At 41.4% G+C, this 27,468-nt stretch overlaps 1 protein-coding gene across 2 annotated transcripts in view; it reads left to right on the top strand.

The window, feature by feature from the left end:
* PIK3C3 (phosphatidylinositol 3-kinase catalytic subunit type 3) overlaps nt 1-27,468 on the top strand; it is a 139,931-nt gene that overhangs the window by 85,261 nt on the left and 27,202 nt on the right. For both annotated transcript variants that reach the window (XM_090037664.1, XM_090037665.1), the window contains 2 exons: nt 4,275-4,443; nt 20,226-20,316. In XM_090037664.1, the coding sequence (XP_089893790.1) occupies nt 4,275-4,443; nt 20,226-20,316 (260 nt within the window). The remainder of the gene's footprint in view (nt 1-4,274; nt 4,444-20,225; nt 20,317-27,468) is intronic.

Genomic DNA, 27,468 nt, shown 5'->3' on the forward strand with positions numbered 1-27,468 from the left:
AACATGAGCCTGCAATGCGATGCTGCGGCTAGTAAAGTGAGGAAAATGCTGGCTTGCATCCATAGATGCTTCTCGAGCAAATCCCGGGACGTCATTCTCCCCTTGTACTCGGCCTTGGTGAGGCCGCAGCTAGAGTACTGTGTCCAGTTTTGGGCTCCACAATTCAAAAAGGATGTGGAGAAGCTTGAGACAATCCAGAGGAGAGCCACACACAAGATCAGAGGTCAGGAAAACAGATCTTACGATGACAGGCTGAAAGCCATGGGACTCTTTAGCCCGGAAAAGCGCAGGCTCAGGGGTGATCTGATGGCTACCTATAAGTTTATCAGGGGTGACCACCAGGATCTGGGGGAACGTTTGTTCACCAAAGCGCCCCAAGGGATGACGAGGTCGAACGGTCACAAACTCCTGCAAGACCGTTTCAGGCTGGACATAAGGAAGAATTTCTTTACTGTCCGAGCCCCCAAGGTCTGGAACAGCCTGCCATCGGAGGTGGTTCAAGCACCTACCTTGAACACCTTCAAGAGTAAATTGGATGCTTATCTTGCTGGGATCTTATGACCCCAGCTGACTTCCTGCCCTTTGGGTAGGGGCTGGACTCAATGATCTCCTGAGGTCCCTTCTAGCCCTAATGTCTATGAAATCTATGAATTCCCTCAGCTGCCTGAATAGCTATGCCATTGCTGCTGTTGAAGAAATAATTTAACTTTGGTGTCCTTGAGCAGAGCTCCTCTTAGTAGCATTTTAAATTGTGGATACCTGTTCCACTTCTTCTGGCAGCTGTGTTTAAAGAAAAAAAAGAAAAACCAGCAGCAGCTATGACAGAATTTTGGCATCCCCCATCTGAGGTGCTTGAAAAAACACCTAGATGCTTCGTTCTGGGTTTCGAAATCTAGTACGGGACAACTAGAGGATGACGTTTCTGGGCCTAATATGCAGGCACCCGCTACATTTTATTTGGAGGGGAGGGGAGGAAGGGGAGCAGAGGGGAGATATTGTTCTTCCAGATTTGCACTGAGACATTCAGAGTCTACCTTAGTTCTGTTTTGGGGGCCCATGTCCTTTTTAGAATCTGACCATAAATTACTTCTCTTTACCGATGTGTTCAGATGATTATATTTTTCCCTTCTATACCATTTTGTGGAATATTCATTTCTGGAGGTGATTAAGACCCACCTAGACAAAGCCTTTGCTGGCATGATGTAGTTGGGGATGTTCCTACTTTTAGCAGAGAGTTGAACTAGTGGACCTCCTGAACTTCTAACCTTAATTTTTTATGTTTCTGTGATTTTAGTCATTACTTACCAAAACACAAGTATATTGTTTTCTTTCTTTTTCCCTTGTGAATTAGTTTTTCAACTCTGTAATTCACTTCTGCTCTTCTGAACTTCATGTGCTTCTGGCAATGTACATCAAAGCTGATTTAGGGAGTAGGGTGCCATCATGAAATATGAAATATTTACCTACTTTTCATTGAAATGTCGGTTAGCTAGTCCAGAAATAAAAAAAAAAGTTTTCAAAGCATGTTGTAAGAGTATGTTTTTGTTGCATAATCAATTTATGCGCCCTAGTCATTTAAGTTGGACAGTAATGAGCAATTGGCCTCTCAAAATTAGTGTGAATTAAAATTTAGAGTTTTTATTAAATTAATCCATGGCATTCTTAGCTGTTTGCAAACTTTATAATGATCTTACCATCTTCAGACTTCTGAAGCATTAGAAACATATTCTGTGATCTTGGTGAAATTTGCAAATTACTTGATTTTTATTAGTTGGAATAGTTTGCATATATTTCAAAATTATGGAAAAAGGACACACAGTGCTTGTTTCACAAGAAAAGATTAACAAATCTGCCAACAAAATGTGTGTAGTTAGCAACTCTGATCTTGCAAAAATATTCTATGCATTGAAATAAGTAGTTCAGTCCGCATGTTGAGACTGTGGACATTGTTACACCTTACTTTTGGGTGGCTCCTGGAGCTCTTAACCCCTGGATGGTCCACATATTAACACCTTTCAGTGGCTTTAAGCATTTGTTACGCAGCTCAAAGTTACGCCACTCCAGGGCAGGATTATCTCTTGATCCGCATAACCCAGTTCCTGTTCCATTAAGGTGTGGCCACTCCACACAGATGTACCATTCAAAATGAAGGTGTGATTGCAAGCTAGCAGTAAGCTTATCAACACTTCTGCAGCTCACAGTGTAATGTGTAACAAGGCCCTATAAAAGACTTGGAATAGTTTGGTTCAAGTATGATCTTAAAGGTGAAAAGGACAATAATAATATCTGAGATGATGTAATCTATATATTTTTGTGTGCAGAAAAAATGAAACATTAAATGTGCTTTGAATATCTGAAGTAGATGTTAAGGGTGTGTACACATGTACTAAAGGGTGTGTACACATGTACTATCTTTCTTACAGTTGAGTCAACTTTTTAAAGTCAACTTAACTATCAGAGGGTACACATGTATGTGGAACAAGAGTTGACTTGCGTGGCACAAGATAATACACTTCCGAGGTGTGTAATCTTGAGTCACATTAGTTAAGTCAACTTAGCTCCAAGATGGTTGCCACCATGTCAAGGAGCTGTACATGTGTATACTCTGACATGGCTTAACTTAAGTCAACTTAGTTAAGTCACCTTATTTTAAGTCAACTTATTACGTGAATCTACAACCTAATATTCTAAAACAGGGGTAGGCAATTATTTCGGGCAGAGGGCCATTTATCGAGTTTTGGCAAGCTGTCAAGGGCTGCATGGGTAGCCTCGTCCCTTGACAGGTGCCCCACTTCCTGGTTGCCATCTTGTGACCAGAATTCCTGCCCCCTAACCCCTGACCTTTGCCACCAGAAGTCCCTCCCCTTGCTCCTGGCCGTACTCCTTTCAGCAAGGAGTTTTGGCATCTCGGAATCAGAAAAATACCAAATTATATTCTAAAAAGTGATCATCTACAGCATTAATTAATTGAATTTAAAAAAATATTTTTGTCCTCATTTACGTGTGTTTGTGTAATGTATGCAGAGGTGACTGCACAGAAGCCTAAAATGAAGTCTTATTCTTGTATATTGGGGGGGGGGTGTAGGTTTGTGGGGGCTGTGGGTGTGTGGGTTATGGGGGGAGGGTGGCTAGGGTTTGTGTATGGCAGTTCAAGGGGAGGCATAGGTGCGTGTGCATGGAGGGGTCTGCGTGTGGGACTCACGCTTTGAACACACACACACACTCTCTGCCCCTGTGCCTGCTGATGCACGTAGACACACACACACATCCACCCCTACCCGCGCAGTCCTGTGCTCTGCAGTCTGGGGATGCAGCCGGGAGTGGTGCAGGGGCAGGAAAGAAGGGAACAGGCTGGGTGTGGACAGGACTGGGCTGTTCAAGCCTGTTGAGGGCTCCCGCTGGGTCCTACTGCACCTGGCTCCAGCCAGCTTTGACGGGGAGCTGGGGCAAATAAATATTAATTTACTAAATTTTTTAGGGGCTCCACAGGCTGGATAGAATGGCCCGGTGGTCCGGATCTGGCCCGCGGGCCGTATTTTGCCTGCCCTTGTTATAAAAGTATCATAGGATTAAAATTCAGAGATTTTTTCCCCCAAACTGAAGTGTGTTAATGACACATTGGTTAAATTTAATGGCAATCTAGTTCTAAGAACTTATTTTACAGAAAGCTCAAAATGATCCCATAATTTCAAATGGGATATGAGCTTTGTGTTTCATGCTGGGGAATAATGAGGCATATCTTCCTTCTGGAAAACACAATGCCTCATTGTTAAAATAGCACCTTCTTTGAGACAGCAACTGAAAGGTAGTACTAAAAAACGTATGGTATCTGCATTGGAAGCGTTTTAATTTAGTAATCATTTTAAAGAAAACTCTAGAGACTAGTTCTCTCTTTCACTATTATAGATTTATATCTATCTGTTTAATGATCTGTGTGAAATGACTTGCATCTCAATGCATTTTCCTTTAGACAGATGTCTATTTGGAAAATCTAAGCAGCACATATATCAGCACTCTCAACTGAGTTTCTAGTAACTGTACAGAACCTGGCAAACTTGTTTCATAGACACATAATTTGGAATTAAGCAATCTGAATTCTGAATGCCTAGACTCTGTAATGAATGGGCCCTATAGAAAACACCAAATAAAACCTTTAAGTGAAAGCTATTCACTGCCTGCTGGTGAACAAACTGTTGACTTCCCAGGCCTAGGATCAAGATTTTTATAGTGTATGGAATAAGTAATAACATATTTTGCCTTTCTTTCTTATGCAGGTAAACTGTTTCACATAGATTTTGGTTACATTTTGGGCCGTGACCCTAAGCCTCTGCCCCCGCCAATGAAGCTAAATAAGGAAATGGTTGAAGGTATGGGAGGCACCCAGAGTGAACAGTACCAAGAGTTCCGGAAGCAGTGTTACACAGCTTTCCTGCATCTTCGAAGGTAGCAATGAGACTTCTTTGTTACAGTAATTTAATCAGCAGTGTGGGCTTTCCTCCCTAACAGGAAAAACGTACATATTTATGTCAGTGCTTGAGCGCCTTAAAAAGAGTTTGTGTACAAGACAGAGATCAAAACCCAAGAGTCAGTTCCACTTTTGACATGGATTATGCTCCTGTGGGATTAGGCAGAAGTAGAATTCCACACTTCTATTTTAGGATCTCAGATGTTTCACAATTACTAAATTAGTTTTTCAGCAATCCTTCAGGAAATTAAGTGATGTGCTCTTATATTGCCTAGCAAAATCTTGAAAAGTTCCTGTAGGCAGCTAGTTATTTATCTGGTGATTGGTGATAAAATACATGACCTTTCATTTCTTGATTCTTGTGTCTGAATTTAGATTAACAACATCCAATGCCTATTTTTTTTTGTGTGTTGGCTACATCTTATTTCAGCTGAGTTGGATAATTTCAGTCTGGTTTCTACAGGATAAATAGTCATCTCCAAATCTGTCTTCTAATTATGGCAGTAGTGATATTCGTCTGGCAGTATGTCCAAAGGATTATAGAGGGCATGGAGATCAAACTTTCATTCCTCTTTAGAACCTTATTAGTCCAAGTTGAAATGCAACCTAGAAGAAGCTTGCAGTAAGGCTAGCTTGTGGCAGATGGGACTAACTTGCACTGTTAAACACCATTATTTCTATGGGCCAGCATACTTCACTGTTAAATATATTAGCCCATATTCTGTTCTGCTGTTAAGATGTCTAAATGGTACCTACACAGCTTTTAGCTGTCTGAGTCATTAAATGTGGTCTTGAACCATCTTGCACAGAAGGCACAAAACTAAGACATGCATTACTTATGCATCTCCATTTTGGCCTGGAAAGATCTCTAAGAAATTAAATGTGGAGCATTTATGCATGCTTAAGCTACCCAAAACATCCATGTAGACATCTGCCTCTACCTAAGATCAGTTACAATCTATTTCTGCCTGAAAGAACATAAATTCTGGGTCAATCCTGAAATCTTTAGACTGAAAAAAAAATACCCCATGCAGTGTGATTGATGCTAAGATTATGCATGCAAAAGTGAAGAGGAGGAGGAGCAGAAGCCATTTATGTCTTGTTACCGACCTTTAATGGGTAGTGTGCCTGTCCAACAAGTGGGAGACCTGAGTCTTCATCTTGGATTAAATAGCCTTTGGACAAAATTGCATTAATAGCATTGGGAGCAAGAACCAAAACCCAAGACTCTTCCCTTCCCAGAGGAGCCACTGTCCCCTACTCCCATGCTCTCTTTCAGATTCTGTGACACTTGCATTACTTTCTGCCCAGTAACCCTGCTTCAGTGAAAGGTGCGAAGGGTCCCTATGGCACTGCCTAGCCCATAATCTGGTGCTTAGGGCACTTTTGGTATGTGGGAAGTGTGGGTTCAACACTCCCCAATCACTTGCTTTCTAGGCAGGTGGCTTAACAAGTAGGGATTTCAGCAAAGAGAAGGGCTCCTCTTCGTTTTCCCCACTCTTTATTTTTTTTTACACTGAAATCAGTGCTGCCAGGTAGATGCACTGGTTAGGTGGACCCCACTTTTAGCGAGCCAGATCCCATCAGGATGCCTGTCTCAGAATGATAGAGAAGTGTGGCTGGAAGGGACCTCCAGAGCTCATCTAGTCCGGTCGCTTGCCTGAGAGGGTTGGATCACACTGGATTCCAGCATGGTGCAAGCATATAAAGTTACCCCATTAAACCAGCGGGAGAGCTGTGTGCCTCCCTGGGCTGAATAGCAATGCCCTCTGGAGTCACAAATGTAGCCCGGTGCCAGAACAGATCAGTGTGTCCCTGTAAGGTAGAAGAGGATTAGCTCATTAGCTTCATGGGTGCGCGCTAGTTTGCACACTGAGAAAATGGAAGAGTTTTGCATCTCACTGGGAAGAACAGTCTGCCATCATGATGGAAGGTGTATAGTTTTTGGCCTACCAGAAGCAAAGACAAGTCATTTTATCAGGGAAACGGCATCTGGGCTGTTGTGTTATTTGTCCTGTGGGTGGCAGAATGACTCAGCTTTGCTCTCCTATTCTGGCTGAGCCATAAGCAGGCAAGCAAACTCTTGATTTGCCAAGTGATTCAGGAAGGCTTTCGTGGAGACAGAAGAATTCCGCTTTAATAACTGGATTGTCTAATATAAAACTCTAAAGCCTGGAGAGAAATATATCTAACAATGGTGATCTTAGGAGGGGAGGCAGACAGGATAATGCAAAATGATAGCTAAAGAAATGTAAAAGGTGCTGTGTCTTACTGAAGGTATGAAAGAAGGGAGCTGTCTTATAAACTGTCATTGATAATGGATTAGTAGCAATTCAGCAGAATGAGAAAACAAAGGCAAGTTATTAATCAACAGGCCACAGTAACTTCTTTTACTCCAGGGAGTGATTATGAAGGGTTTGACCTGTATACTCGCTACATAAGTATTGGTCAAAATTAGTTTGTAGAACTAAATTATACAGAATTATTCCATGTTACTCCCTAGCACATTTCCGTATTTGATCTTATGGAGAAGTCTTGCTTTTTTGCTTGTTATGATAAACTTAAATATTTGAATGGAAATACCAGCAAAATATGTCAACTATTTGAATGGAAAGAACTATAAAATAAAAGAATTAAGATATCTTTGTAAGTTATAGTCTTGCTACAGATATCTCACAGATATGTGTAATGACTGATCCCAGGGCATTGTTTGCAAATAGTGATACAGTAATTTTTGGACAAAACTAATTTCCAAAACAAGATGGCTTCAGTTGAAACCACAAGGGTTGTGACTTTTGAAGATAATGGACTTCTTTCCAGGGCACACTCAGTTTAATATGAACACGTGTGTGTTATGGAGATACAGCACCCTACTCCTAGGAAATCTGTCATCTTAGGGTTTCATGATTGAAAGGCATAAGGACAATATAGATCTTAAAACACATTTTAATATCTTTGGCTCAAAAGTAATCTGGAGCATATGAATCTGGCCACCTAATGAAAAATGATTAGAGAATGGGTGATTGAGCTGTACTTGAGCATGGTGGAATTAGCTGTATGCAGATAATTAAAAAACAAAACAAAACAGGTTCTTTACTGGGAAAATAGTAAAGTTATGATTTGTGTGAGTAGTCCATTAGAAATCTCATTTTCATCCTCTGTTTAACTGCTTCCCAGAATGAAAAGATTCCTATCTCATACTATATTGTAGTAAAGTAAAACTTTTAAAGGAATTCTGGGGGAAGAACAAAGTTAGACAAGTTTTGAAGTAAGGATGATTTTTATATTTACAAAATAAACAACAAGAGAATAAAGACAACCTTGCCTACTTTCACCCCCTTTTGAAACACTGCAACATTTCCCAACTCCTTTGACTCATATTTCTTCTCCAACAAGTGTTGGCTCATAATTATCACCTTCATTTTTGCTCAGGAGAGGTGGTTTGTTTTTCTGATCGTTTGTTGAACAGCTATGTTTGTTCATTGGTTCAGAGGCTTATTGCATTATGCAGTATTATCTTATGATGAATGAGAGCTGAAAAACCAGGGGATCAGCAGAGCAGGCTGTAGGCCATCATTTAATAACGTACTTCAGCACACAGTCAAACACCTTGCTGTATCAGGCCTGCACTGAGCAAGCACGGGAAACTCTGGCTGTGGACACACGTTACATTTGTAGCACTACAGATGCCTGTGTACCAGGACTGGGACTCCATGGTGGAACAGGAGCTCACATAGATGGTCTGCCCTTTTCATCCACCGGAAGGAGCCCTCTGCCCCTGGGCGTCATCAGAAGCTGTTCAAGCTGTCTTTGACAGCTGTTGCTTTCCAACAGCTGGCAGCTGAGCAGTGGCAGCCAGCTGGTTTCCCAGGCAATGATTGCACTGACTGCCAGGGTCTCTTGGGGGCAAGGTGGAGCAACAGAGTACCCCCTGTCATTCCCCAGCTGGAGAATCTCCGAGGCAGCATTAACATGTGTATGTCCCCATAGTGCTTTGTTTTGATAGTGTTACAAATATATGTGCATCTATAGCCTCCATCTCCATCATGCCAAAAAGGACAAATGCAAGAATCAGCTTTGCTTCTAATATGGAAATAAATATCAGGGTTGTGTTTGCTGGCAATGATAAAGGAAAGGCATAATTTAAACAGAGAGGTTTTCCAGCTTTCCAGGATGCACACAAGAGTATGTAAGAAAGAAAAGCAAAGGGAATCTAGAAGAAAAGCCAGATGCCTTTCAAAAACATTGGTGTCGTCTTGTTTTGTTCTTTATTCAGTTTGAATATTCTGAATAAGATGCAGCATGAATTCAGAGTCTTGAACTGATCAGCTGTTTGCTGAAAACTAGTTCAAAAGGTCCTGTTTCTCTACTTTCTAGTTCATCAGCGGTCCTGTGCAGTTGGCCATTTGAAATAAAAACCACAGCAAAGAGCTGGAACACCTCATTGGCTCTGTATAGGTGTTTATGGTAGATGTGTATCCCCCTCTCATTTTTGCAGAGGGCTGAGAGGGACCTCAGCATGAGAAAAATCTGAACTCTTACTGTGTTGTTAGTCCTGGAAGTTGAAATATCAAAACTTAAAATCAGTTTTGCCTACTTCATTTTCCTGCTTCAAATCTAATGTGATTTTTAGCAACCAAATAAGTCTCATACTCCAAGCCAGTGAATTGTGCTTGATAACATTAACAAACTATTTCCAAGTTTTCAGATTGTATACAGATATTTTCTTTTGGCACTGTAGCATTACTAGAGAGACACTAATCATGAAAGCTATGACAAGGTAGGCGGAAGAGGGGAGAAAAATTGCAAAATGATAAAAGGAATGATGGTATTATTAAAGTCCAATGTGATTGCACTTGCCAAAACTGGGAATGAATAGGATACACAAATGAAAAACCTTCATATGCACTTCGCAGTGTGCTGGATTTCTAAACTCTTACTGATCCCTTGGTGTGGAGCAGGCCTCTACATAGGATCAGTGTAATATTTGTTCCTCATGTGAGCTCACCCTTGTATTGAGAAATTGAAGCACCAGTATGACAAGGGCTTTAAAAGCAGTTTTTGGAGAGTTGAAAAATATATGAATCCTTATCTTTCTATTTTGAAGGAAGAATATATGACTTGAAATTAGAAAATAGAAGACAGCTTGCATGGTTTACTGAAGAGCTTAAAGGCTCACTTGGTTTAGGATCCCAACCTGGGAAGGTGCCAATAACAGCAAAATAGGATTAAAGTTCAGGGACATTTAGGACCTAAATTTCATAGATTTTCATAGATTTCATAGACATTAGGGTGGGAAGGGACCTCAGAAGATCATCAAGTCCAGCCCCCTGCCCCAGGGGCATGAAGTCAGCTGGGGTCACAGGATCCCAGCAAGATAAGCATCCAAATGTCTTTTGAAGGTGTCCAGAGTAGGTGCATAAACTACCTCTAGTGGCACTCTACTCCAAACCTTGGGGGCTCGGAGTATTTGAAATATTCCATGAGCATAAGGAGTACAACGGCTTTTGTTTTTAAGAAAGCTGACATTAAGCCTAAGTACAGACAGTAAAAAAGCCTGAGGCTGAATCAATTAAATCTCTGTAAGTTAGGATAAACTGCATAGATTGAACCGATAAGTAAGTGAACAGACATTCACTTTTGATTCTGGAAATGCAGCCACGAGCCTGCAGTGATGCAGGCCGGGGTGCTAGAGCATGCCTCCCTGCTCAACTGGAGCAGACAACTTGGGCCAAGGCTAGTCCGGCCACCCACCCTACGAAAGGAGGAGAGAGGATTTACAGGGGAGGTGCAAAACATCCCGGGATGCCGGGGGACTGTGAGTTAACTTCTGTCCCAGTTCTCTTCCACATTCAAGTTAAGTCTGATATTACATCCATGCAGGTTTCTCTTAAATCAGTTTTGGCCATTTTGAAAGTGGCTTATGCACACTGAACGTCTGTCACGTTACAGTTTTGAATCAGTTTTTGATCAGTTGTACTGGTTTGTGTGTAATTTCTGTCCCTAGCCCAAAAATGTGAATTTGTCTAAGGAGTTCTCATAGGTGTGTGTTGTTTTGTTTTTGTTTTTTGTTTGTTTTATGTGAAACAAGTGCCTCAGAAGAGGTGATAGTAAAGGAAACAGTTGAAGGGGCTGCAACGCAAATTCATGCTAGTTAAGTTTAAATGGGGAAAGAATAAGGAGGTCACTTGCGCTGAACAGTGATGCAGCAGCAGGAACATTAAGCAGAAAGCTCTTACCTTCTAAAATAGAATCAGCCTGGTTAAGAAAGAGAAACAAAGAGTGTCAAATTGCATTTCAGCTAGCTGAAGGTTTTTAACGGTTTTACAGTAAAAAGAAAGTATGAGCATTCTTGCTGTAAAACAAGCATGAAATATGAGATTATTTAAGAATTGTGTGCCTGCCTATACACAAGGAAGCTGTTTGTACGATAGATTGTAGAAGTGTTAGCATGCAGATAACAATGTTCTTGGGGCCCTTCAAAGCACTGGGCATTCCTAAATTTAAAAAGTACCCTGTTCAGCTAATATACTTTACAAAAGTTTTAAAAGCAGGTGTTCAAAATGTATTTTTAGATGGCTTCCAGTGATCAGCCAGATTCCTGAGAACAGAACTAACAAAAACAAGAGTCTTCTACAGAAAAGTGTCTTGATATATAATCAGTCAGAAATGTCTTATTTTGGAAACTTGTGATAGCAGTAAACCTGCCTACACTGCAGCTGCTTGGTTATTTGTTTAATTTATAATCCCATTGTAGTGTTTTCATTGTGCTTTAGCACAGTGGTTCTCAACCTTTTCAGACTCAAGGCACCCTTTGGAAAACGCCAGTTCTTAGCTTTCACTCATTTTTTGACTGCGGAAGAATAATAGAGCAATTCTTCTGTTACAAAGAACTCAGACCACAGAAGGTCAGGATGTTTTTGACACTATGGATTCCTCGTTGAAATCTCGGGGTTTATATTGTGACTCATTTGTAGGGCCCCTTCTGCACATTCAGGTAAAGGCACAATTAGATATAATGCATGATCTACACAATCAGCAAAGGCAGGGCGGAGTGACTGTGGGATTGCATATTAGAGCCAATTACACCTTATTGCCAGTGTAGAGGGAGCCCGATCTTGGGCTCTCCCTACATTGATGAGAAGCAGACTCGCACTGCTGGGAGCCCCCTTTGCTGATGGGACTCCCAGCTGGGGAGACCACATGCAGCTGGGACCGGGGGTCCCATGCCTGATGAGCACATCCAGGGCTGAGAGCCCTGTCAGTTGTGGAGACTCTTAGCCCCTAAAGCCATAGGATGCTGTTGTGGTTTTCCAGCCATGGGGGTGCATGGTGTTACCTGTGGCTGGGAGATCAGAATAGAGTGTCCCCACACCACTGTGGCTGGGAGACCACATTGACTGCAATATCCCTTATCAAAATGGAATTGGAGAAGGAGAAAGTAGAAGGATTGTGGGTTAGGATACATGGAGGTCAAGGGGAAAGGGATTTGGTGGCAGGGGTCTGCTGCAGATCCCCACACCAGGGGGAAGAGCTAGATTTGGAACTCCCGAGGCAGCTCTCGGAGACCATAAAGACTAGGGAAGCAGTAGTCATGGGGGGCCTAAACTACCTTGACATCTGGGAGACGCAGACAATAAATTCCCACCATTCGCGCAGGTTCCTATCCTGCGTGCAGGACCTCTACCTGATGCAGGAGGTACATGGTCCCACTAGGCAGAATGCCTTACTGGACCTGGTACTGGCAACGGGGGATGATGTGGTAGGAGACCTACAGTTCAGTGGTCGCCTGTGGGACTGTGACCACCAAATAATAGAATTCACCATAAGGTGCAGCGTGGGAAAGATAACTAGTAAGGTAAAAGTGCTAGCCTTTAGGAAGGCTGACTTCAGCGAACTCAGATGTTGAGTCAGTGACATGCTGGAAAATAAGAGATTTGGTGAGATGGGAGCCCAGGAACGGTGGCTGTGCCTTAATGAAGCGATCTTTCAGGCACAGAGGGAGACGATCCCGATGCGGGGGAAAGGGGCCAAGAGGCTTCCTTGGCTAACCAGAGAAATCCAGAGCAGCCTAAGGGCAAAAAGGGGGGCATATAAGCAGTGGAAACAGGAAGAAATTACTAAAGAGGAGTATGTCTCCTCAGCTTGCAGTTGTAGGGAGGCATTTGGTAGCTTTGGCCTTTCTATGGAGCTGAGGATAGCATCCCAAGTTAAGGATAATGAAAACATATTTTTCAGATATACAGGGAGTAAAAGTGGTATAGGACGACTACCGAACGGGCAAAGCAATTGGTGGCAGACAGGGGGACAAGGCTGAACTCCTCAGTGAGTTCTTTGCCTCAGTCTTTCTAAGCGAGGGCCAAGACATGTCTCACAATGGGATTGTAGAGAGACAACAGCAGGGCGCCAGACTACCAAGTGTTCAGAGTGCAGTCACTTGGAAGGACTGGATGTGTTTAAGTCAGCAGGCCCGGATGAGCTCCATCCGAGGGTACTGAAAGCACTGGCTGATGCCATTGCACAGCCACTGGCAAGAATATTTGAGCACTTGTGATGCACGGGCCAGGTCCCAGAGGACTGGAAAAGGACCAGTGTGGTCCCTATTTTCAAGAAGGGGAGGAAGGAGGATCCAAGCAACTACAGGCCAGTCAGTCTCACCTCCATTCTTGGTAAAATTTTTGAAAAGATTATTAAGGCTCATATATGTGAGAGCCCAGCAGGAAAAATTATGCTGAGGGGAAACCAACACAGGTTTGTATCAGGTAGATCATGCCTGACTAATCTAGTCTCTTTTTATGACAGTCCGGTGGATGGCAAATTGACTAGAGGGTCATACCCAGAGAGTGGTGGTGGATGGGTCGGTATCAATCTGGAAGGACATGGGCAGTGGTGTCCCGCAGGGCTCAGGCCTTGGACTGATACTCTTCAATGTCTTCATCAGTGACTTGGACAAGGGAGTGAAGTGTACCCTGTCCAAGTTTGTGGATGATACAAAACTGTGGGGAGAAGTGGACACACCGGAGGGCAAAGAACAACTATAGGCAGACCTGGACAGGTTGGACAAATGAGCAGAAAACAATAGAATGTGATTTAACAAGGAGAAATGCAAAGTGCTGCGCCTAGGGAGAAAAAATGTCCAGCACACCTATTGTCTAGGAAATGACCTGCTCAGTAGCACGGAAGTGGAAAGGGAATGTGAGTTGTCAGTGTGACGAAATCATCAGCAAAGTTAATGGCACTTTATTGTGCATCAGCAGATGCATGATAAACAGAACAAAGGAGGTGATACTTCCCCTCTGTCAGGCGCTGGTCAGACTGCAGTTGGAGTACTGCACGCAGTTTGGGGCACCACACTTCAGGAGGGATACGGATAACCTGGAGAGGGTCCAGAGAAGGGCCACTTGTATGGTTAAGGGCTTGGAGGCCAAGCCCTACGTGGAGAGACTAGGGCACTTGGACCTCTTCAGCCTTCGCAAGAGAAGGTTGACAGGCGACCTTGTGTCTGCCTATAAATTCATCATGGGGGCACAGAAGGGAACTGGTGAGGCTCTACTCACCAAGGCATCCTTGATGGTTACAAGAAATAATGGCCATAAGCTAGCAGAGAGCAGATTTAGGCTGGACATTAGGAAGAACTTCTTCACAGTTTGAGTGGGCAGAATCTGGAATGGGCTCCCAAGGGAGGTGGTGCTCTCCCCTACCCTGGGGGTCTTCAAGAGGAGGTTAGATAGGTGTCTGGCTGGGTTCATCTGAACCCAGCACTCTTTCCTGCCTATGCAGGGGATCAGATTCGATCTACTGAGGTCCCTCCCAACCCTAACATCTATGAATCCCAGTGTGGGGAGTGTTGTGCTCTCCAGCAGCTGGGAGATCACAGCAACTGCAGTCTCCCAGCTACAGCACTGCCTACACGTTTAAATTAAAGATGGATAGAAACCAGCTCTGAAGTTATTACACATTTTTGAGCAACAACTTTATAGCAAGTTAAACCTTTTTAAGGCACAATAGTTCATTTGCACATGTAGCCAATTTAAATTTATTGCCCAGTTAACACAGTCATTCTGCAATAGATGTAACATGTAGTGGGGACATAGGTGTTCACATACCTAATGGCCTGATATGGCAGAACATGTTTAAATGGATCTTAAAACATCCCAGCAACACCCTGGTTGAACATCATTTCTTTAGAATTGGAAAATTATGCCCTGATCTTACCATTTGAGCACTGACATTTTGAATATCAGTTATACAGACTTACAGCTTGAATTCAGACAAATGGATGATTACATAAATGGAAGACACTGCTAGTAATTTGGTGTAATGCCCTTTCTTCTTGAGTCTTTATTAAACTTGCATTTCAGTTTGGTGCTAGCAAACATTTTATATAGAAGATATAAGTTTTGTGATGAGAGAGAGCAGGTGTTAAAGTTTGAAATCACTGCTGTACCTATGGTTCATTTTTGCTACAGTGAGTTCTTGACCTCACTGTCTAGTGTCGATAGTCATACATGTAACAATACTGAAACTGAGGATATTGTGTAAAACTGGAGAACAAGGTTGCTAAAATGGTAGGATTTTTATTTATGATAAAGCCAGGAAAATCAGGAAATGTAATTTATTTTGTATTAATATGCAAGTAAAAGTAAGACTACAGTGAATTCGGGATTCTGCATACTTACCAGAAAAGCAGATTGTTTAAAAATCGTTGAAGTAATCAGAGTTTTGTGCTGGTTTGAAGCGATCATTTGAGATAATGATGTGCAGAAAGGAAAAAGGAAATCTGTAGAAAAAGCAGTGAAAAAGATCTGCTCTCGCTGTATGTAGAATGTTCTGCTTGCTTTTGATCAGCTTTTCTGTAGGTGTACTCTTAGAGAAAAAAAATGTGAAGATAGTAACCAAACCAGAGTTATGCCAGTTTAATCTTGAGGAAGGAACAGTGATCTTTTGACACTATTAAAGACCTTGTCTTTTAAAGTGTTCTGAAGATTAGCTTTGTAATAGAAAGTCTACTTTAACAATGTAATTATTTTAGCCTCTTTACAGAGGGGAAAACTGAGGCAAAAGTAGATGTCTTGCCCAGAGCAATAGGAAGGCAGCCCTATAAGAACAGAGATTTTACAAAGCAGTAGTTCTCAACTGTGCTACCATTATTAGACCATATTTTTTTCTCTTAAACTAAAAGTAACACCCTGGAATTGGGAAGACTTCCCTATCAATAGAATACTACTATAAGGGGCTCTATCACTGGAGAGAGGCAAGCTATATATTTAGCACAGACCCGTCTCTCTCAGGACTCCTTTCTTTTCTCATTAAGTGAAAAATCCTAGGCCTTATTTACCATACAGCATCCAAACCCCTCACTTAGTTTAAAATTGATTTCCTTCTAGTATGTTCTCTGATAATCCTGTCATAGTCAGAGTTTCTGACTGCGTAACACTAATGCATCTCTCCCTGCCATCACCTAATCTGAAAAGGGGTGTTGCGTTATCTCCATTTTACAGCTGGGGAACCACAGCACGGTAATTAAGGCCGAAATTAACTTGGGCTGTCTGGCTTGAGATATCCAGATCCTGATTTTGCAGAGCAATGGCCAATTTCATAGCACTTAACATTCAAAGTGCAAGTTATAATCCAATACACTTGCAGCTGTGTGTGCTCCTTGCTTTTCTGAATCAGGTGTCTTGCTTCACATGCTATGAAAGTGACCAACCGGGAGCATTATTTCAGTGACTTGCCCAGCATCACATAAGAACTCTGTTGCAGAGGTAGACATTCAGGCAAAGCCCCCAGAGTGCCATTCAGTTGCCTTAACTAGGGCTGGGGACAGAAATTATAAGCCAGTATAAGTAATGGGAAGCCGGTTCAAATCCATAACACAACAGAAGTTCAGTACACGTAAACCACTTTCAAAATGGCCAAACCTGGTTTAAGATAAACCTGGATGGATGTTGTATCAGACTTAACTGATTTAGCTTAAATCCATTTATTGAACTTCTGTCCCAGATCCCCTCCAGATTTAGGGTAACTCACAGTCCCCCAGCATCCCAGGATGCTTTGCACCTCCCCTGCAAACTCCCCTCCCCCACTGGGTGGGTGGGCTAGCCTTGGCCCAAGCTGTCTGCTGCAGCCCAGCAGGGAGGCATTTTCTAGCTGGCTTCTGGCCTGACCCACTGCAGGCATGTGACGGTATTTCCGGAATCAAAAGTGAGTGTTTGTTCCCTTGCTTATTGGTTCAATCTGTGCAGGTCAGACTAACCTAAGAAGACCAAATTGATTCAGATTTAGGCTTTTTCACTGTCTATACTTAGCCTGGGGGACTTTTTTTCTTCCTGCTATCCCTTGCCTCACTCTTTTCCTCGCCTCCCAAATTCTGCATTGAATGAAGAAAGTAGCTTAATTTACCACTCCACTCTGATTCATCCTAGAACACTCTCCACCCTTGGTTTTAGATAAGGCAGAATCCTGTAAGAAGAATAACACGTGATCAGATAATTAAATGTATTATATACCTAAAATGGGACATTTGTAGGTTTTTTCATATAAATTCCTAAGGTCTTAATACCCACATATAAAAACACATCCCAATCCTTTGAACATCAATTCCACATGTCTTCCCCTCTCTTTCCCCCACAATTTGGGTCATCAGTAGGATACAGAACTTTAGAGACCTCTACCACTTGAGCTACTGGAATAACAAGGACCTGCCCCTGTCTTCTCTATGACAGGCCTATAGGGAAATGAGACAACTAGGCCAATGTTTTTCTCAGCTGTTTCTAATAGTAGAGGACTGTGGAGAATCAGGACTTCCAGATTCAATTCCTGGTTCTGTAGAAGCATTGTGTTTGATTGTCCAGGGTTGGTCTACCCATCTTTGGACCAGCTCTGCACCAAGCCTGGGGCCAAGCCTGGGGCCAAGTGGGTTGGCATCACTCCTCTAGGCTGTTCTTGTCTATCTTGCCTGTTCCACCCTTCACTTCCTTTCCCCCTTTATCTATATTTGCTTCTGTCTCTGTTTTCCCCCTGCCCCATTCCTCAGTTCCTGCTTCCTTCTCCTATACCCTGTACTTCTATGCTCCCATACACATCTATTTGTTTGCTGCTGCTCCACTCACTCTGTTCTTCAAAATAAATCAACCCCCCACCACCTCCCTTCTTCTGACCCTCCTCCCTATACATTCCTTTCTAGCCTCTCTTTTACCATCTGGCTCACGCCACACTTTGTGCCCTACCTACTCCCATTTCTCACCGTATCTGGCAGGTGACTTCATTGTAAAAAGCACAGAACAGAGCAGTGAAAGCACAAGAAAAACCCTGTCCCTGTCCCTGACTCTTGGGAAGAGCAGTTGCAGAAGAAATCTTTCTCAATCCTGCTGCTTTAGCTGGAAAATGCTTGTGTTCAGTAAAAATCTTGAATAACTTGAATTGCCCTAGTCTTAAATGTCTCCGTTGAGCATGTGCAGCTAGAATTTTTTTTCTGGCAAAATCAAAATGTTCAGGGGGGATTGCAGGAGGCTTATTCCCCCCATACTAGACAACTCATCTGTTCCATGTATCATAGTCATGCTCTGAAGTATGGAGGCACTGGAGCATCTCATCAAAATGTGTTATAAGAATGCTTTTGTAATAATGCCAGACCTATTTTTCACCAAATGTTTTCGAAACTGTTGAAACAATTTAACTGAAAATTCACCGTTGAAAAAATAATGCCCTTGACAGATGTCGGACAGGGAAAACTTATCCTCTAACACGTAAAGTTCAGTTGCATTTTAAAACAGATAATTTTCCAGTGGAAAGTGTCTATAGCAAGTGGTAACATCTCCTTCTGTAATGAAACTTTAAGAGATTGGCACATAACGGGGGCTTTAAAAAGAGTATTGATGGATGTTTTTGTTTTGTTTTCTTTTTTTCTTTTCTTTTTTTTTAATGTATTCTAGGTATGGATTGTATTCTAGAAATAAATAACTATGGTTCTTTTTTCTTTGGCGATCAGAGCAGCCCTTTCTCATTTTATACCTTTTTTTGGAATAGGATTATCAACATGTTTGTATTCAGAACTAGTAAGTTAAATTTTCTGCAACAAATTCCTTTTTCATTACCTATTAAAAACTAGGGGTGTATGAAACAGGTTGTATTCGATTTGGATTCAGATTTGACCCGAATCTGGGACAGTGATTCAATTTATTGATTTGGATCACTGTCCTCAATTCGATTCGGCTGAATCTGAAGAGGTACCAGGCATGGTTCATGAACTCTGTGATGCTGGGGCATATGGAGCGTCCCACAGGAGCTCGGGGGTGCCCCTTGCATGCTCAGTGGTGAACCCAGAAGTGGACCAGAAGTACTTCTGATCCACTTCCGGGTCCACAGCTGAGCACACTGGGTGGGGGGGACAGGAGGGCTGTACCTCCCCGACTTGGCTATCAGCTCCGGGGGACCCTGGCTGCCCCCCCCACCGGACCCAGGAGGCACCAGTTGCCGGGCTGGGGGGATGTGCAGGAGGGCCCCCCAGCATGCTACCTAGCAGACCCAGAAATGGAGTGGAAGTGCTTCTGATCCACTTCCAGATCTGCTGAGTGTGCTGGGGAGTCCACTGCGCTCCTGTGGGATGCTCCATCTGCCCCAGCATTGCAGCATTCACGAGTCTCCTGCTACTTAGAGGTATGTAGAAAAAAATATTTAAAGCTGCATCTATATCTGAATCGTCAAATCTTTCCTAATCTCTCTGAATCGATTCAGAGGGTTCCGATTCAATTTGGAGAGATTAAAGGGTCTCCTGATTCAGATTCAGAGATTCAGCCACCGAATCAGGCCAAATCTCCACTGAATCAAATCAGGGACCAAAGCTTCGCACAGCCCTGTTAAACACTTAAAATGCTCATATAAAGGCAGTTTACAAATTGTAACAATAACCTAACTTTCTCCTCCCTTCCTCAGATGTCTGTAGGGTAAGGAAAGTTGCGGTTTATGTTGAACAGTTTGGAATTACCCTCTGAAGAACTGGCTTGCAGTTTATTTCCTGCAAGAGCAAAATGATAGTCTTAAAAGATTCACAACTACTTCCAACACCAGCATTTTAAATTGGAAAAAAACTCTTAACAACTGCAGCGTCTGTTCTTCTTAATAGTTATAAATGACCTATGTGCTTCAAATGTGCAGCATGCTTGTATAAGATACTTCAGAATCATTGAGAAATTGGAGTCTTAAGTCTGGATAAACCAAGTGATAAAGAAACCTATTAAGTCTGTTTAGAAAATGTTTTGATTGTCAAGATTTCAGTTGTTCTTATGAATATTAATTTAAACAGTGATTACTAATGTGCAGCTGTTGCACTATATCCCATTTTTTTAAAGAGTATTTTTAAGAATTCCTTTCAACAGCCATTTAATCTATACCTTCCTGTTCCTGAATAAGAGCAACAACAAACACAAACCTCTTAAATTCTGGAATATTTGCCATTAAACTCTGTGTTACATAGGTATCCAGGTATATTTTTCTAGATGTTTGTAGGAGGTTAGAAAAGAAAATTGTTTAGACCTCATACCGCATTTAGAGCAAAGTGCACATTTCAGTGCAAATTTGAGGGCTTTTGAACTCGCAACACGAACGCATTCCCAATGAACGTGTTAATGTACAAATTAAGTCTCTTGAATATTGCCAACGAAGCTAATGTTATGAAGGGAATTATGCAGGTGAGGGAAACAGTAATATAGGAAGCCATTGTCTACAAAGTGTTTCTGACTTACTCTGTGCTTTTCCTTAGGTATTCCAACCTGATCTTGAACTTGTTCTCCCTCATGGTGGATGCCAACATTCCAGATATCGCTCTTGAACCTGACAAGACTGTGAAAAAGGTAATTGGGAAACTTCATTTATTGGAAGGACAAATTCTGCTCCTCCTTAAAGTTCTTCAGTAGTTCAGATAGAGCAACTAACTCTTCATTCCTTAAGGTGATGGAGTCCAGGCATTTCACAGAGTCCAGCTAGAGATGGAAAATATATATTAGATTGCTTACTATGTCCATCTGCAAATAGCATGTATGCTCTACGACAGTTTAGTATTTATATTCTGTCTAGTTTTGGACAACATTCTTCTGCGTTTTAACAAATTCTGTACCTTCTAAGGTTCTTAAATAGTTCAGATCAGACAACCTGCCTTTGATCTGCCCCAGGCGTCTTCCAGAACATCAAGGAAGTTGCTTTGCCTTGTTTTTGGTAGGTCTGGCCAGCAAACAGTTCTACATCCCCACGTGGTAAGTGTGCCAGGCTATTAGTAATGTTGGAATGGGTGAGGAGAGGTCTTCCTCCGAACTTCCCACCAAATAAAGGCCGCGTTACACATTACACTTAGGACATGTACTACAAGTTAGAACATTTTCTGAGCAGTCATATGGTAATGCTTACTACAGTCTAAATGAAACATCCTAAGCATTTAAGCCATTGAAGATTCTGGTATGCTGTAATGTGGGGCTGGTCCCAGCCGCACCATCAAACCGGAGTCTTAATCTTGCTTAAGTGTGTCAGAGTGTGAGACTGAAAATCAGCTCTTTGTTTGTCCCAGCCACCCAGCACAAGGGTGGGGGGTTAGTTTTAAGTGTAGTTAACATGTGCTAAGTGTAATGTGTGACAAGGTCCTAACTAGGGTTCCACTATGACTAAGAATAGACTGGTTTTCTCATGAAAGAAAGCCTTTTGTCTTGGAATCCTACGGGCCTATATTCCTCTTGTCCCACGTAAGTGTGCTAGATGCTGTATGTTAACACTTTTTCCCGAGACAACGGTAGCTTATTCGAGTTAATTGCCATTCTTCCAGGGACAAGCTTTGTGTGAAGGGTTCTCCTTTTGTCCCAGGTTTTGCCCCGACTCCATTTGTGTCAGCTCAAGTGCAATATCTGTTTTACCCAATGTCAGAGAGTGCTTGTCAGTGAAAATGTTGAAACAGATAGTCTTCTGCTTCCCCCTCTACCCTGTTCCACCCCCCATCAATTAGATGGGGTTTTTTTAATGTAAAAAGTGCCTCTTAAACATTTTCAGTTGGTTCTTATTTCCAATTCCTCCTCTATAAAGGGGTTGGGGTTGGGGGGTAGAAGTGAAGATGCAGTCCTTGCCTATCTTTCAGGGAAGCTGAGGAGAAATTTAATGTTTGAGGCCTTCAAATAGCTCTGCACCACACAAGTACAAAGATGCACAAAATATCCTGAGCAAGAATTTGGATTTTATTTATGAGAAGACAGATTATTTTAGTCAGGATTTTTTTTTTCTTTTTGGATAAAAACTGCTATTTCCAAGGCCCTGTGGCAGTTGCTTTGTATGCCACTGACTGAAACGCAATCATCAGGAAATATAATTAGCAACTATTCCAGATACTATCAGTTTTGGTCCTTTCTGATTTTCAGCCTTCAGGTTCTGGCTTACTACTTACTTTAATTTCTTTCATCTCTGTTGGGAGTTCACCGTTGCTTGACTTCATAGTACCCATTCTTGCTTCAAATGCTTTCTTGAAAAGTGTCTGACATAATTTTTTTATTTATCAAACTAAGTCTCCCAGTGATCACCGTCATTTAAGATACACCATTGTTGTTCCTGATTAATATTTGGCATCGTCTACATGTTGGTGACATTTCAGAATACATTGCCCAAGGATTTACCTTTCCCAGCCTTTTCTTGTAATCAACACCAGTAATTATTCAACTGCTGCAAAACGTATTTCTGGAGGCTTTTAAAATGTAAGCACTTCAGTTTTAACAGCTCTTATAAATACCTATCTTCTTATAAAACTGCCTGGTTTATAGATATATTGCTTATAAATTTGTTTTTTTTCCCCTAGTTAAAATAGTGAAGTAGTTATAACAAGGATGCCCTTGTAGATATGTTTAACTAAACTTCAGCAGTTGAATTCAAACATGTACGTGTTATGCTAAATCGTAGTGGAACTAATGCAAGATCCTCAAAATGATTTCCTCAAAACATCTGAATGGGAATTGGGAACATTGGAATAGACCAGTCGGGGTTCTTCCAGGACCTGACAAGGTACAAAGAGTCATCCTCTGAATGTCAAGTTGGCTAGTTCCATATAGTAGTTTCTCAGGGTTTGTATAAAATTACATTTAGATTGACCTAACTGGAGTTAGGTTGATCTAAACGCCCAGTTGCACAGGTGTGCGGAGGGCTTAAATCACCCAATAAATGGCATGTACATGGGCGATTGCAATAAATGGTTGTACATGTCACTCCTGGTCTGTATTCACACAGCTTAAAGTAAGCCATGTGAACGTAGACTTGCAAGGCAAATGACTGCTTGCACCCTTAATGAATTAGATACAACACGTGTTGCTATAACAACAAACCTGAATAGATTTTGGACTTGGTCATATGCATTTTAGCCTTTAAACTGATTAAGATTTGCTGTGTCATGGGTCATTTTACCCAGTTAAATTTCAAAATGTAAACAGCATGAGCAACCAATTTAAAGTGCACTTAGTCTTAGAGGAAATGCAACTGATGAAGATTAGTAGGACAATAAATGTTTTCTACAGAAGTTGCAGAATCTCCTTACTTGGAGATTTTCCAAAACTGGCTGGGTAGGTAGCTTTCAGGGATGGTTTAGGAAGAGCAAATCCTGCACCTGTGCAGAGGGTTGAACTAGATGATTGCTGATTGAGATTCAGAACCCTATGATTCAAATGCTCCGATCTGAAATGCCACTTTGGAAAAAATAGCGCTGGGGAGGGAGGTGGGGGAAGCAAAACAAGTCTTCACAATTTTTGTAAAATTAATTAAGTCTTTGCTTCTTCAACATAGCAAGATTAGCAACAAATCTATAGGTTGACCTGAATTCATTTAGATATTCCTCAAAGGAGTGGACTATTTCCAGAAGGACAACTAATGCCCCTGCAATACAAATATGTTTGTTTAATAAGAGAATAAGCAAATTAGATTTAATAATCACCTTTTTCTTAATGTGATAATTCATATGTGTATGTATGTATATATGCATATATATTATACATAAAATACAATCTAGAAGCGTGCAATATATAAAGATTTGAAATATATGAATTATCTCAAATCTTTTATATATAGCACGTTTCTAGATTATATTTTATGTATTGAATATATTCATATATCAAAGTGTAATGTTTTGAAACTATGGAAGTTTAATATATTCTGCTGTGAGCCATATTCTGCATACCCCTGCCCATGCAACCCAAGCTCATCTCAGAGGGGTGTGCAAACAGCAGATCACGGCTATGCCCTTGCCCCACGTTGTCACTGCCCCAGGATCCCAGGGTCTCCCTGCCCACCCCTCTCACTCCCAGTCACGGTGCCATCCCAGCTGCCTGGCCACACACCCTTCTTGTTTGGGTCCCAGCCCTGGCAGCAGGTGCAGGGTGTATGAGCTGGGGTGCCCGGGCAGCAGGCCTGGGGCTGGCAGTGGCAACCAGAAGGAGCTGCTACCACAGGGGCTGTTGGGAAATGGAGTCCATTTTGGGCCTGATCCACCCCGCAGGCCGAGCTTTGCCCACCGCTGTTCTGTACGCTTGGTTTGTGGCTTCCATTTTTGCTTTAAAGAAACTGAGTTGCACATTGTTGCCGTGTCATTTAAAATCATTTATAGCCATCCACCATTAGAAATGTCACCTTGATACCCTGCAGAAATGTAAGCCACTGCTAAGACAACATTTTTATTGAAATAACTATGTTCCAATTATTAAACTTCTAACAGCCTCTCTCAGAAATCTGTTAGGGTTTTTTTTTTTAATACTAATAAAAAAGGAACTAGCTGTTTTACCTCTTGTAAGTTGAGTGACAAGTTTGTTCAGTCATCTAACAAGATAATACTGTATCTTGTTGTAGGAGAATTAAATAGATGTTTTCTGCGTCACAATTGATTTTTTTTTTTAAGCTTTAAACAAAAAATCCATATATATTTTGAGAAACTCAAATTAGCTAAAGATCCATTTTGGACTGACCTGTAAAATTAAATTACCTTTGGTGTTTGAGTCGAGTCAATAGCCGTTTCAACTATAATATCACTTTCATGGAAGACTAAGGTGAAGATTTAAGAAGCATTTTGTTTATCAAACAAAAAGGACCTTACTCAGTAATGCAGATGCATGTTCCAATCCAGCATTTTCTTTTAATACTGTAATAATAATATCATGTTGTTCAATTTTGCAAAGACTACATATTTTTAATTGTGGGCTGGGGTGAAGTAGACGACTGAAGTAAACTCAGTGGGGAAACAGTGTTTAGGTTATCCTCTTTTTCAATTGGGTTCAGAATAATCTGCATTACTATTTTGATTAAACTGCATAGACATGTACATAGGTGAAGGGAAGTATAATGCCAGAGCTTTAAAAAAAGGCTGTAATCTTTTCAGTGAGGATTTACCAGAGGATATTATTCTTAATTATTTTAATGAAGAATTCAGTTGCTATAGTGATCCTGAATATTGAAATATTTCAGTAGACACAACTATGGTTGCTGTCGGAAGGTATAAATTACTCAACTCTTTATATAGTTTATATGAAGACAGAGGGGTGTTTTATTGTTACATATTTGAAATTACTGTACTGTAGGCTAAAGCTAATGGAGTTAAACCTATGAATACATTACCAGCTCTTTGTTTCCAGTGAATAATACAAGTTGAGGCTGCAAGGACCAGGAAGCTAGGGTACAGAAGGAAAGATACTTGCGTGAACGTATCTCAACAATAAGGCCTTATTTTATCAGCTGACAGCCATGAGTTTGAATCTAACCATCAACCCCTGCAAATGAAGCTGAAGGATAATGCACATTTCCAGTGCATGTGGGAGCCACTGGGATCTTATGTGCCATGGGGAATTTGCTTGGCATCTCATTCTCAAGTGCAGTGAGAGACTCATCTCGCATGATACTATATCGGTAGTTTGGAGTAAGACTCGCAAGGGAGAAGTATATTTTAGACTTAGCTTTCTCGCCCCAGCCCCTACCTTGTGCAGATTTTTAGAACATTTTACCTTAGAGATTCTCAAGCTCGTTCTCTGCACCAGCTATGAATCAGGTCATGAGCCCTTTGTATCTCCAAATTCCTTTGAGCCTGCTGTTTCCTAGCATGCCTTTAATTAATGGAGCTTTACTTTGCATGCACCGCTTAGTAGTAATTGTGCTCTTGCCCTGTCTTCCCCCTCGGGTAGGTGAAAGCTAAACCTGGGTAATTTGTCTTACTTCACTCAGGGGGAAGCTGCCCCAGTTTAGTGCTCTTGTTGACAGACAATTGCTGTGGAGCAGCGAAGGCATAGTCAATCCTCCTTCCCTGCTAACTGTAAGCATGCAAACAGCAGTAACTATCTGTATGGGGTCACACACAATTATCTGACTGCAAGACAGGTGAGGACCAGAAAAAGTTGTGCGCTACTAGTCCTACATATTAAATCTGGATTAAGATTTAAAGAGAGTCTTGTTTTAATTTGCTAAATAAAGAGCACTAACATCATCTATCCATACAATGCCGTAATAATGGACATGATAGAAGGGGTTGAATAGGAGGATAAAGGACGGAGGCTGTCATTTTTATTTTTTTTAATTATGATTTCCATGTACTCCGTTTCATTTCCTGCCTGCCTGGTCAAGCAGAGCAGGCACTCTGAAGATGCATTTGCCAAATACCTTTTGTGGGTGTGGTAAAACAAGATGCTAATAAATTAGTTCAGATGGTTAAAATGGAAGTGCGGTATCTCTGGTAGTTCTGCCTCCTCCTGACTCTTCCCCATTCAGACAAATGCAGAAGTGAATAAAAACTAGTAAAAAGGAACTGCACCAGAGCAGATTTCATGGAATAAAAAGAGACCATGTATGTGTTAACTGTATTATAGTGAAAGCTCAGCCAGAATATTTCTGAAAAAAAATCCACAAACATTAGGGTTTTTTTCAGAAAAATTTAGGAAGCTATTTGATTATCTGCCCATTAATAGAAAAAATGTCATGATGCAGAAGTATGCGCTTCCAAAGCAACTTTAGCACCTTGAATGTAGACCTGCCCTTATTGGCGGTAGCATAAAACACTACGAGGTAAATAGCAACAATCTGAGGTTTGAATGGGAAGGCAGGCTCTTTATAAATCAAAACTGTTTTCTCCAAAGAATCATCTTCTTTCCAGCAACATGTGTTAAAGCTCAAGGGACCGGCTGGCAGAATGTAATTTTATAATCAACCTTCATATCTAACGGAAAGCAAATTGCCCAGATATCACTTCTGGCCGATAGCTGGGAAACGTGTTGGGTGAAATATGTGAACAGGGAAGAAAAAACTGGAATAGCAGCTTGTGTCATGTACAGCTTTCTCTAAAATAAGTATAGATTACACCTGTTTGACATGGTTTACGGCACAGAGTGGAGCAAGCAGAGCTGAGTTTTCTGTGCTTGTCATCTGTGAAGATGCTTTCATAGCCCTCTGTATTCAGGGAGAAAGCTATAGCCAAAGTGGCTTTCAGTTCTTTCTTTGGGAAGGATGACAGTGCAGAACCACGTACAAGGGTTTTATTGTTTGGTTCATCCTCCCCCACCCCCCAAAAAAGGGTAAGCCCCAACAACCCTAGATGACTTCAGCTGGTCTGGATGTTCAGTATGCAGCACATTGAAAAACAGACTACGTATTTTATTTAATTTTTTTTTTTTTTTACTTATTTTTGTATATTCGTCACCTTCAGGAGTAAATTGTTGGAAACCAAATCACGTAAATGCTAGTGGGGTAATTGTGTACTTTTTTTTTTTTTTTAATCTGGCAATTTATTGTAACATTTGAAAAAGCAAACATGAACTCTTTGACTTTGAATCAAAATGCCCCCAGTTTTCCAACTTCACAGATTTTATTTTCATACAAGTTCTGCTACTATCCAGTGCTTTCACTTACAGAGAAATTCTCTCTTCTCTTTGTCTTTTCTTTTTGATGGCTATTAAATTTAGTTGTATACAAATTTACCTTAGCTGAATAAAAGCACCTAGCAAACAGAAATGAACAAGTCA

Source organism: Crocodylus siamensis, chromosome 3, assembly GCF_052110815.1.
Source record: "Crocodylus siamensis isolate JL-2025a chromosome 3, ASM5211081v1, whole genome shotgun sequence".
NCBI lineage: Eukaryota > Metazoa > Chordata > Crocodylia > Crocodylidae > Crocodylus > Crocodylus siamensis.